Here is a 10,313-nt window from a genome sequence, read left to right on the forward strand (position 1 = left end):
ACATACTTGGACATAATGGGAGGGCACTGGGAAGCAAACGGGAGAGCTGGGAGGGACTGGGAGGGAATTTGGTGGAACTGGGAGGCGACTGGGAGGGGACTGGGAAGAACTGGGAAGGGATTTGGGGACACTGGGAAGAACTGGGAGAACCTTTTGTTCAGGACTATCTTGTACTGGGCCGTACTGGGAGCGATTTGGGGAGGGGGTCTCTGGGCTGACCCCGATGACCCCTCTGGCCCTTCCCACTGACCCCTCTGGCCCCTCCCACTGACCCCTCAGCCAATGGCAGCGCTCGGACACCCAACGGGGTTCGCTGTTATGGCTGCCCCGAGGACGGGCCCTGTCCCCCCACCACCATCGTCCAGTGCTACGACAACCTGCGGGGCTGTTTCCACGGCAACGTCACCCTCCGCATGGGTGAGTCCGGCGAAACCAGGTGCCCCCCCCCCCTTCCTTCAGGTGCGACACCTGCACAGGTGTTTTAACTCCGCCCCCACCCCCGGCCACGCCCTCCTCAGGTAACCTCACCTGGTGGCGAGAAATCCGTGGCTGCGTCCCCGACGGGGCCTGCGCCCGGGAATGGCGCGGTGACGACGCGGCCTCGCTCAGCGGTTCCTGCTGTCATGGCGACCTCTGCAATCGGAACCTGGCCAATAAAACTTTCTTCGAGCCCGACCTGCCCCGCCTCGAGCTTCTCCCGCACGGCCACGCGCCCACGGCCGTGCCCGACAACGCAACGGCGGGCGGTAACGGCACCAAGATGGCCGCCGGTGCCGGCGGCGTCACCGCCGACGCGGCCGCCGGTGACGCCAAAGAGAACCTCGGTGATGACAAAACGGCCGCGACTGAGCACGACGTGGCCGGCGGCAGCAAGAGGGCCGCAGGTGGCAAGATGGCTGCCGGGGACAAAATGGCTGCCGGGGACAAGATGGCTGCCGGGGACAAAATGGCTGCCGGGGGCAAGATGGCTGCCGGGGACAAGATGGATGCCGGGGACAAGATGGCCGCAGGGGACAAGATGGCCGCCGGTTACGTGGCACCCGGGCGGCCAATGGGACGCAAGGATGGGATCAAGGGGCCGGTGGGGCGGGGCCAAGCTCTGGGCGGGCCTGGGTGGCTCCTCCCCTTCCTGTTGTTGCCCCTCCTCCGCTGAGGGCGGGGCTTCCTCCCCGGGTGCGCGGCCAATAAATGCTGTGGTGGAAAACGCAGGTGCCGGAGTCGTCGTTTTGGGGGGAAATTGTTTTTTTTTTTTAATGCTTTTCGTTGTGTTTTTCAGTATTTTAAGTTACGTTGTTAATATTTTTGATTAGATTTCTTGGGGGTATTTTTATTTTTTAAATTATTTTTTGGTAATATTTTTCACTATTTTTCTTTTATATTTTCAATACTTTTAGTTGCATTTTTAATATTTTTCTTTTTTTTGTTCTATTTTTAAAATGTTTCTGTTATATTTTTAATAATATTTAAATTATATTTTTCACTATATTTTTCACTATATTTTTCACTATATTTTTAGCTATATTTTTCACTATATTTTTCATTTAATTTTTCTTTATTTTCAAATATTTTTAAACTTTTAAATTCCTTAAATTTCATTTCATTAAAACCCTTTTCATTCTTTATACATAATAGTAAAATTTCTTTCCTTTTTTGCTCTCTTTCCTTTCTCTTTTTCTCTCTTGTGTTTTCCCCTCGTCCCCTTCACCTTCCCCTGATTAATTAAAAACAAAAATTAGGATTTTAAATTAAGGATTAAATTCAGCATTTTCCCTAAATTTAAACCCGTAAAATGGTGGGGAAATCATTATTATTATTATTATTATTATTATTATTATTATTATTATTATATTACCCTTAAGTCACATTTGCTAATATAATTACCTATTATTAGTATAATTTTAACACTATTAAATTTTATTTATTGCAATTATCAAACGTCATTAACAGAAGCTCATTAGCACTCAGCTAGCCCCTCCCACACAATCCCTCCCTCCCCAGAAATGACCAGAAAAGGAGGTTTTGTCCCGAAAAAAGCTTTAATAAATACAACAAGGGGAGAAACCAGGGGCTCCCAGTGTTCCCAGTAAGGGTTTGGGGGTTCCAGGATGGATTTTGGGAGGGAAAAAGGGGAGGAAATGGCGGGAAATATGAGGGGAAAAGGGTAGAATAGCTGAGGGGAAAATGGCAGGAACCATGAGGGGAAAAAGAGCGAGAAATGTGAGGGGAAAAGGGCAGGAAACATGAGGGGAAAATGGTGGAAAACCTGAGGGAAAATGGCAGAAACCATGAGGGGAAAATGGCGGAAACAGTGAGGGGAAAAAGAGCAGGAACCATGAGGGGAAAATGGCGGGAAGCTTGAAGGAAAAAGAGCAGCAAATGTGAGGGGGAAAAGAGCGGGAAACCTGAGGGGAAAATGGTGGAAAACCTGAGGGAAAATGGTGGAAAACATGAGGGGAAAAGAGCGGGAACCATGAAGGGAAAAGGGTGGAAAACCTGAGGGGACAATGGTAGAAAACATGAGGGGAAAAGAGCGGGAAATCTGACGGGAAAATGGTGGGAACCATGAGGGGAAAAGAGCGGGAACCATGAGGGGAAAATGGCGGAAACAGTGAGGGGAAAAAGAGCGGGAACCATGAGGGGAAAATGGCGGAAAACCTGAGGGAAAATGGTGGAAAACATGAGGGGAAAAGAGCGGGAACCATGAGGGGAAAAGGGCGGGAAATGTGAGGGGAAAAAGAGCGGGAAATGTGAGGGGAAAAGAGCGGGATCCATGAGGGGAAAATGGTGGAAAACATGAGGGGAAAAGAGCAGGAAACATGAGGGGAAAATGGCAGGAAGCTTGAAGGAAAAAGAGCGGAAAACGTGAGGGGAAAAAGAGCGGGAAACCTGAGGGGTAAATGGTGGAAAACATGAGGGAAAATGGTGGAAAACATGAGGGGAAAATGGCGGAAAACCTGAGGGGACAATGGTAGAAAGCATGAGGGGAAAAGAGCGGGAACCATGAGGGGAAAATGGTGGAAAACCTGAGGGGAAAATGGCGGGAAGCTTGAAGGAAAAAGAGCGGCAAACGTGAGGGGAAAAAGAGCGGGAAACCTGAGGGGAAAATGGTGGAAAACCTGAGGGAAAATGGTGGAAAACCTGAGGGAAAATGGCAGAAACCATGAGGGGGAAATGGTGGAAAACATGAGGGGAAAATGGTGGAAAACCTGAGGGGAAAAGAGCGGGAAATCTGACGGGAAAATGGTGGGAACCATGAGGGGAAAAGAGCGGGATCCATGAGGGGAAAATGGTGGAAAACCTGAGGGGGAAATGGTGGAAACCATGAGGGGAAAAGAGCGGGAACCATGAGGGGAAAAGGGCGGGAAATGTGAGGGGTAAAAGAGCGGGAAACCTGAGGGGAAAAGAGCGGGATCCATGAGGGGAAAATGGTGGAAAACCTGAGGGGAAAATGGTGGAAAACCTGAGGGGACAATGGTAGAAAGCATGAGGGGAAAAGAGCGGGAACCATGAGGGGAAAATGGTGGAAAACCTGAGGGGAAAATGGCAGGAAGCTTGAAGGAAAAAGAGCGGCAAACGTGAGGGGAAAAAGAGCGGGAAACCTGAGGGGAAAATGGTGGAAAACCTGAGGGAAAATGGTGGAAAACCTGAGGGAAAATGGCAGAAACCATGAGGGGGAAATGGTGGAAAACATGAGGGGAAAATGGTGGAAAACATGTGGGGAAAATGGTGGAAAACATGAGGGGAAAAGAGCGGGAACCATGAGGGGAAAAGGGCGGGAAATGTGAGGGGTAAAAGAGCGGGAAACCTGAGGGGAAAAGAGCGGGATCCATGAGGGGAAAATGGTGGAAAACCTGAGGGGAAAATGGTGGAAAACCTGAGGGGACAATGGTAGAAAGCATGAGGGGAAAAGAGCGGGAACCATGAGGGGAAAATGGTGGAAAACCTGAGGGGAAAATGGCAGGAAGCTTGAAGGAAAAAGAGCGGCAAACGTGAGGGGAAAAAGAGCGGGAAACCTGAGGGGAAAATGGTGGAAAACCTGAGGGAAAATGGTGGAAAACCTGAGGGAAAATGGCAGAAACCATGAGGGGGAAATGGTGGAAAACATGAGGGGAAAATGGTGGAAAACCTGAGGGGAAAAGAGCGGGAAATCTGACGGGAAAATGGTGGGAACCATGAGGGGAAAAGAGCGGGATCCATGAGGGGAAAATGGTGGAAAACCTGAGGGGGAAATGGTGGAAAACCTGAGGGGGAAATGGTGGAAACCATGAGGGGAAAAGAGCGGGAACCATGAGGGGAAAAGGGCGGGAAATGTGAGGGGAAAATGGTGGAAAACCTGAGGGGAAAAGAGCAGGAAACATGAGGGGAAAATGGCAGGAAGCTTGAAGGAAAAAGAGTGGCAAACGTGAGGGGAAAAAGAGCGGGAAACCTGAGGGGAAAATGGTGGAAAACCTGAGGGAAAATGGTGGAAAACATGAGGGGAAAATGGTGGAAAACATAAGGGGAAAATGGTGGAAAACCTGAGGGGACAATGGTAGAAACCATGAGGGAAAAGAGCGGGAACCATGAGGGGAAAAGGGCGGGAAATGTGAGGGGAAAAAGAGCGGGAAACCTGAGGGGAAAAAGAGCGGGATCCATGAGGGGAAAATGGCGGGAAGCTTGAAGGAAAAAGAGCGGCAAACGTGAGGGGAAAATGGCGGAAACCGTGAGGGGGAAAAGGCTCAAAAGGAGCCTCCCGCGCGGGTCAGCGTGAGCACGGCGTCCATCCAGATCCTCAGAGCTTCCGCGCTGGGAGCCACCAGCCAGAACAGGCGCTCGTAGGTCTTGAGGCAGAAGGTGAGGCGCGGGTTTGGGCTCTGGGGAGATATTTTGGTGGTGTCGTTGTTTATTTTTTGGGGTTTTTTTTTGGTTTTTTTTTTTTTTTTTCCCCCCCCGCCGCCCGCCACCCTCACCTTCCCCTAGGGAAGCCGTGATGGCTTCCAGATGTCAAATTTGAAATCTTCCCGTTTTAAAATTAGTTTTTTTTTTTTTTTTTTTTTTTTGTCTCCTCACTTTTCCGGCCACGCGCCCGGGGTCGTACCAAACTTCCTCGATGGCTTGGAAGTAGATGACGCCTTTGAGTTTTGTTTGGGGCCTGGTCTGGGAGGAGAAAAAAACAAAAAAATTAAAAAAAAAAAAAAATATTTGGAAAGGTGAGAGAAGAAGACCCCCACACACACACAAACAAAAAAATAAAATCCCACAGAGCCTCCCTTCATAACCCCACATCCTCAATATCCATCCGTGTTTTCCCCCCACCCCAAATAAACCCCTCAATATTAACACCGTGCCCTCACCAAAATAAAATAAAATAAAATAAAATAAAATAAAATAAAATAAAATAAAATTTACCCCCGTAATAGGCCAGGACCCTCCTGTGCGGGTCCAGGTGGAACCAACGGCGCCGCCACGTCTTGATGCGTCCTCCCATCTTGGTGAGGGGACCCCGAAGGGAACCCCCAAAATTCGGAGCCCCCCGACAGTTTCGGGGCGGTGACCCCGGGCTCCCGTAAGGCAAGGAGAAGATCTGGCTGTAAAAAACAACAACATCCCCCCCCAAAAAAAAACACCCCCAAAAAAAAAAATCAAACAAATAATGGGAGTTAGGAACCTAAAAAATCCTCCCGTGGAAGGATGAAATCAGCCCCAAAATTACCCCAAAATCCAAGGGTTGAACCCAAAATCACGCCCCCAAATGGGAGATTCCCCGAAATCGCCCTGAGAAACCCCCCCCCCCCCAAAAAAAAAAAAAATGATGGGATGCCAATAAATCCTGCAAAATTCACCCCCTCTGCCCACCCCAAAATAAACTGAGATACCCCAAAATCCTCCCCAAAAAGATGGGCTCCCAAAAATATCCCCCAAAAAAATCTGTGAGACCTGAAATTCCCCCCAAATCTTCCCAAAATCCTCCCCCCTAAAATCTGAGAATCCCAAAAATCCTCACAAAATCACCTGAGATCCCGAAATTCCCCCCAAATCCTCCCAAAATCCTCCCCAAAAAAACCTGACTCCTGAAAATCCTCCCAAAATCACCTGAGATCCCCAAAATTCCCCAAATCCTCCCAAAATCCTCTCCCCCAAAAAATGAGACTCCCGAAAATCCCCCAAAATCACCTGAGATCCCCAAAATTCCCCAAATCCTCCCAAAATCCTCCCCAAAAAAACCTGAGACTCCCGAAAATCCCCCCAAAATCACCTGAGACCCCCAAATTCCCCAAATCCTCCCAAAATCCTCCCCCCCAAAAAATGGGACTCCCGAAAATCCTCCCAAACTCACCTGTGACCCCCAAAATTCCCCCCAAATCCTCCCAAAATCCGCCCCCCAAAATCTGAGACTCCGAAAATCCCCCCAAAATCACCTGAGATCCCCAAAATTCCCCAAATCCTCCCAAAATCCTCCCAAAAAAAACCTGAGACTCCCGAAAATCCTCCCAAAATCACCTGAGATCCCCGAAATTCCCAAAATCCTTCCAAAATCCTCCCCCCAAAAACCTGAGACTCCGAAAATCCTCCCAAAATCACCTGAGATCCCCAAAATTCCCCTCAAATCCTCCCAAAATCCGTCCCCCCAAAAAATGAGACTCCCGAAAACCCTCCAAACTCACCTGTGACCCCCAAAATTCCCCCAAAGTCCCCCCCAGAGCCCCCCAAACTCACCTGTGACCCCAAAATCCCCCCTCCCCAAAATCCCCCCAATCCAGGAACTGCCCCCCATAAATCCCCCCAAATTCTCAGGTGTGTGTGGGGGGTGTCACCTCAGGAGGGGGCGTGGCCTGGGCAGGTGAAGGCGTGGCCTGAGCAGGAGCAGGCGTGGCCTGAGCAGGAGTGGGCGTGGCCTCAGCAGCAACGGGTCGTGTCCACGGTGGGCGTGGCCTTGGCAGCTTTTCGGGCCTCCTGGAGGCGGGAGGGGTGGGCGTGGCATGGGGAGATGAAGCCACGCCCCACTTTTAAAACCACACCCAACCCAAAACCACGCCCCAAATAATTTCAATAACGGATTACTCAAAGGGAGACGCCCCTTTAGGCCACGCCCACCACGACCACACCCTCCTAAAGCCACGCCCCTTTTACCCGGGCCCGCAGGAGCCGTTCCCGTTCGGCCAAGGCCTCCCGCACGCGGCGTTCCAGTTCAGCCAACTGCAGGCACGTACTGGGGAAACTGGGAGGTCACCGGGGGGTACTGGGGATACTGGGGAGGGGGGCGGGGCGGGGTGGGGCGGGGTGGGGCGGGGTGGGGGGAGGAGGAAGTTTTGGGGTGGTTTTGGGTGTTTTTAGGGTCGGTTTTTGGGTCACTTTGGGGTCATTTTTGGGGTCATTTTCGGGTCAGTTTTGGGGTCATTTTGGGTCATTTCAGGTCACTTTGGGGTCTTTTTGGGGTCAGTCTTGGGTCAGTTTTGGGTCGGTTTTGGGGTCATTTTTGGGGTCATTTTTGGGGTGATTTTGGGGGTCAGTTTTGGGGTCATTTTGGGGTCATTTCAGGTCACTTTGGAGTCTTTTTGGGGTCACTTTGGGGTCATTTTTGGGTCATTTTTGGGGTCATTTTTGGGGTCAGTTTTGGGTCACTTTGGGGTCACTTTAGGGTCATTATGGGGTCAGTTTTGGGGTCATTTCAGGTCACTTTGGGGTCTTTTTGGGTCAGTTTTGGGTCAGTTTTGGGTCGGTTTTGGGGTCGGTTTGGGGTCAGTTTTGGGTCACTTTGGGTCACTTTGGGGTCATTTTTGGGGTCATTTTTGGGGTCAGTTTTTGGATCACTTTGGGTTATTTTGGGGTCAGTTTTGGATCACTTTGGGGTCAGTTTTTGGATCACTTTGGGGTCACTTTGGGGTCACTTTGGGGTCATTTTTGGGGTCATTTTTGGGGTCACTTTGGTGTCATTTTTGGGGTCATTTTTGGGTCACTTTGGGTCATTTTTGGGGTCACTCACAGCTCAGGCCCCTCTCACCTGTAGGACTCCGGGTCCACCTGCAGCACCAGCTCACCTTGGGTAGAGGGGGGGGGGGGGGGGGGGAGGGGACACACAAATGAGCACCCCCAAAATCCCCCAAAATCCACTCCCCCCCCCGCCCCTCCCCCACTCACCATGGCCGTGGTGGAGCGGGGCGGGGGGTCTGGGGGGGTCCCGGCCTCTCGCCCCTCCCCCACCTTCGGGGGAGGCTGTCGGACCTCTGGAGCCCGATGGCGCCCTGGAGGAAATTTGGGGTAATTTGGGACGTTTTTGGAGACAATTTGGGACATTTGGGGACATTTGGGGATATTTTGGATATTTTGGGACATTTGAGGATATTTTGGGATGTTTGGGGACAATTTTGGGACATTTTGGGGAGATTTGGGGACATTTTGGGATATTTTGGGGCATTTTGGGGCATTTTGGGGCATTTGGGGCATTTTGGGGACATTTTGGGACATTTTGGGATATTTTGGGATGTCTGGGGACAATTTTGGGACATTTTGGGGAGATTTGGGGACATTTGGGGATATTTGGGGGATATTTTGGGGCATTTGGGGACATTTTGGGACATTTGGGGACATTTGGGGACATTTGGGGATATTTTGGGACATTTGAGGATATTTTGGGGATGTTTGGGGACAATTTTGGGGCATTTTGGGGACATTTTGGGGACATTTTGGGACATTTGGGGACAATTTTGGGACATTTTGGGGAGATTTGGGGACATTTTGGGACATTTTGGGATATTTTGGGGATGTTTGGGGGCAATTTTGGGGCATTTTGGGACATTTTGGTACATTTTGGGCACAACTGGGGATATTTTGGGATGTCACTCTGGGGTCACTCCGGGGTCACTCAGGGGTCACTCGGGGGTCACTCCGGGGTCACTCGGGGTCACTCGGGGGTCACTCAGGGGTCACTCGGGGTCACCTGCACCGAGCTCCGCAGCGCCAGCACCCGGGGGGGTCGCAGGGGGGTCCCAGCAGGATCCAGCTCCGGTCGGTGCGGTGGGAAAACATCAACTGGGGGAGCCCCAAATCACCCCAAAATCACCCCAAAAATCACCCAAAAATCAGCCCAAAATCAGCCCAAAAACAGCCCAAAATCAGCCCAAAATCAGCCCAAAAATCAGCCCAAAAATCAGCCCAAAAATCACCCAAAAATCAGCCCAAAATCAACCCAAAATCAGCCCAAAAATCGCCCCAAAAATCAGCCAAAAATCAGCCCAAAAATCACCCAAAATCAGCCCAAAAATCAGCCCAAAATCAACCCAAAATCAGCCCAAAATCAACCCAAAATCAGCCCAAAAATCAGCCCAAAAATCACCCAAAAATCAGCCCAAAATCAGCCCAAAATCAGCCCAAAATCAGCCCAAAAATCAGCCCAAAAATCAGCCCAAAAATCACCCAAAAATCACCCAAAAAAATCAACCCCAAAATCTCCGGAATTTACCCCAAAATCTCCGCCCCACCCCCCACCCCCCCCAAATTCCCCTCCCCCATTTCTGGGGTGGGGGATGGGCCCCACCTGCTCCCCCCCCCACCTGTGATGTCATGGTCTGTGACGTCACCGCCTCTGACGTCATCGTCTGTGATGTCATTGCCGCCGCCCCACCCCCTTCCTTTGGGGGGTGGGGATCGTCCTGAGGGGGAGGGGGGGAGGGGCAGTGATGATGACGTCATAGCCCCACCCACCCCATCCCCCCCTCCCATAGGGGCTGCCTTGGGGGTGGGGGAAGGGCATTGGGGGTGGGGGAGTGGCCCCCGGGGGTGGGGGAGGGGCAATGGGGGTGGGGGAGGGGCGCACCTGCAGCCTCAGCCCCTCCAGCGCCGACTCCGGGGTCCCGTCCTGGCTCCCAGTTCAGACCAGTAACTTCCCAGTGCCCCCCCAGTACGTCCCAGTATAACCCAGGCCCTCCCCCCAGTACATCCCAGTCCCTCCCAGTACCCCCAGCCGCTCTCCCAGTACCCCCCAGTCCATCCCAGTCCATCCCAGTCCCTCTCCCAGTCCCTCCCAGTACCCCCCAGTATATCCCAGTCCATCCCAGTCCCTCCCAGTACCCCCAACCCCTCTCCCAGTCCCTCCCAGTACCCCCCAGTATATCCCAGTCCATCCCAGTCCCTCCCAGTCCCTCCCAGTACCCCCAACCCCTCTCCCAGTCCCTCCCAGTTCCCCCCAGTCCATCCCAGTCCATCCCAGTCCCTCTCCCAGTCCCTCCCAGTACCCCCAACCCCTCTCCCAGTCCCTCCCAGTCCCTCCCAGTATATCCCAGTCCATCCCAGTCTCACCCCTGTCTCCTCTCCCCCCCCGCCGGGGGTGGGGGAGG

General features: G+C 51.9%; 2 protein-coding genes across 2 annotated transcripts in view; one reads left to right on the forward strand and one right to left on the reverse strand.

The window, feature by feature from the left end:
* Positions 1-1,808, forward strand: part of LYPD3 (LY6/PLAUR domain containing 3) — a 2,197-nt gene extending 389 nt beyond the window's left edge. Inside the window, exons 2-3 of the mRNA XM_062512328.1 lie at positions 280-417; positions 519-1,808. Coding sequence (XP_062368312.1) covers positions 280-417; positions 519-1,153 — 773 coding nt within the window. The 3' untranslated portion in view covers positions 1,154-1,808. The remainder of the gene's footprint in view (positions 1-279; positions 418-518) is intronic.
* Positions 1,809-2,027: 219 nt separating this feature from the next.
* LOC134055952 (melanoma-associated antigen C1-like) lies at positions 2,028-4,693 on the reverse strand. Its single transcript, XM_062512424.1, has 2 exons — positions 4,450-4,693; positions 2,028-4,126 (listed from the first exon to the last, which is right to left on the reverse strand). The coding sequence occupies exons 1-2, from the start codon at positions 4,562-4,564 to the stop codon at positions 2,037-2,039; spliced, it is 2,205 nt and encodes a 734-aa protein (XP_062368408.1). The 5' UTR covers positions 4,565-4,693; the 3' UTR covers positions 2,028-2,036.
* Positions 4,694-10,313: the final 5,620 nt, after the last annotated feature.

This window comes from Cinclus cinclus, chromosome 36 (genome assembly GCF_963662255.1).
Source record: "Cinclus cinclus chromosome 36, bCinCin1.1, whole genome shotgun sequence".
Lineage (NCBI taxonomy): Eukaryota > Metazoa > Chordata > Aves > Passeriformes > Cinclidae > Cinclus > Cinclus cinclus.

Coding starts and splice junctions, on each gene's coding strand:
- LOC134055952 (XM_062512424.1), bottom strand. CDS start 4,564: ATGGTTCCCGCTCTTTTCCCTCATGGTTTCTACCATTGTCCCCTCAGG. Junction 4,127..4,449: donor TTTCCACCATTTTCCCTCAG/GTTTTCCACCAT, acceptor TTTTCCCCTCAG/GTTTTCCACCATTTTCCCCT.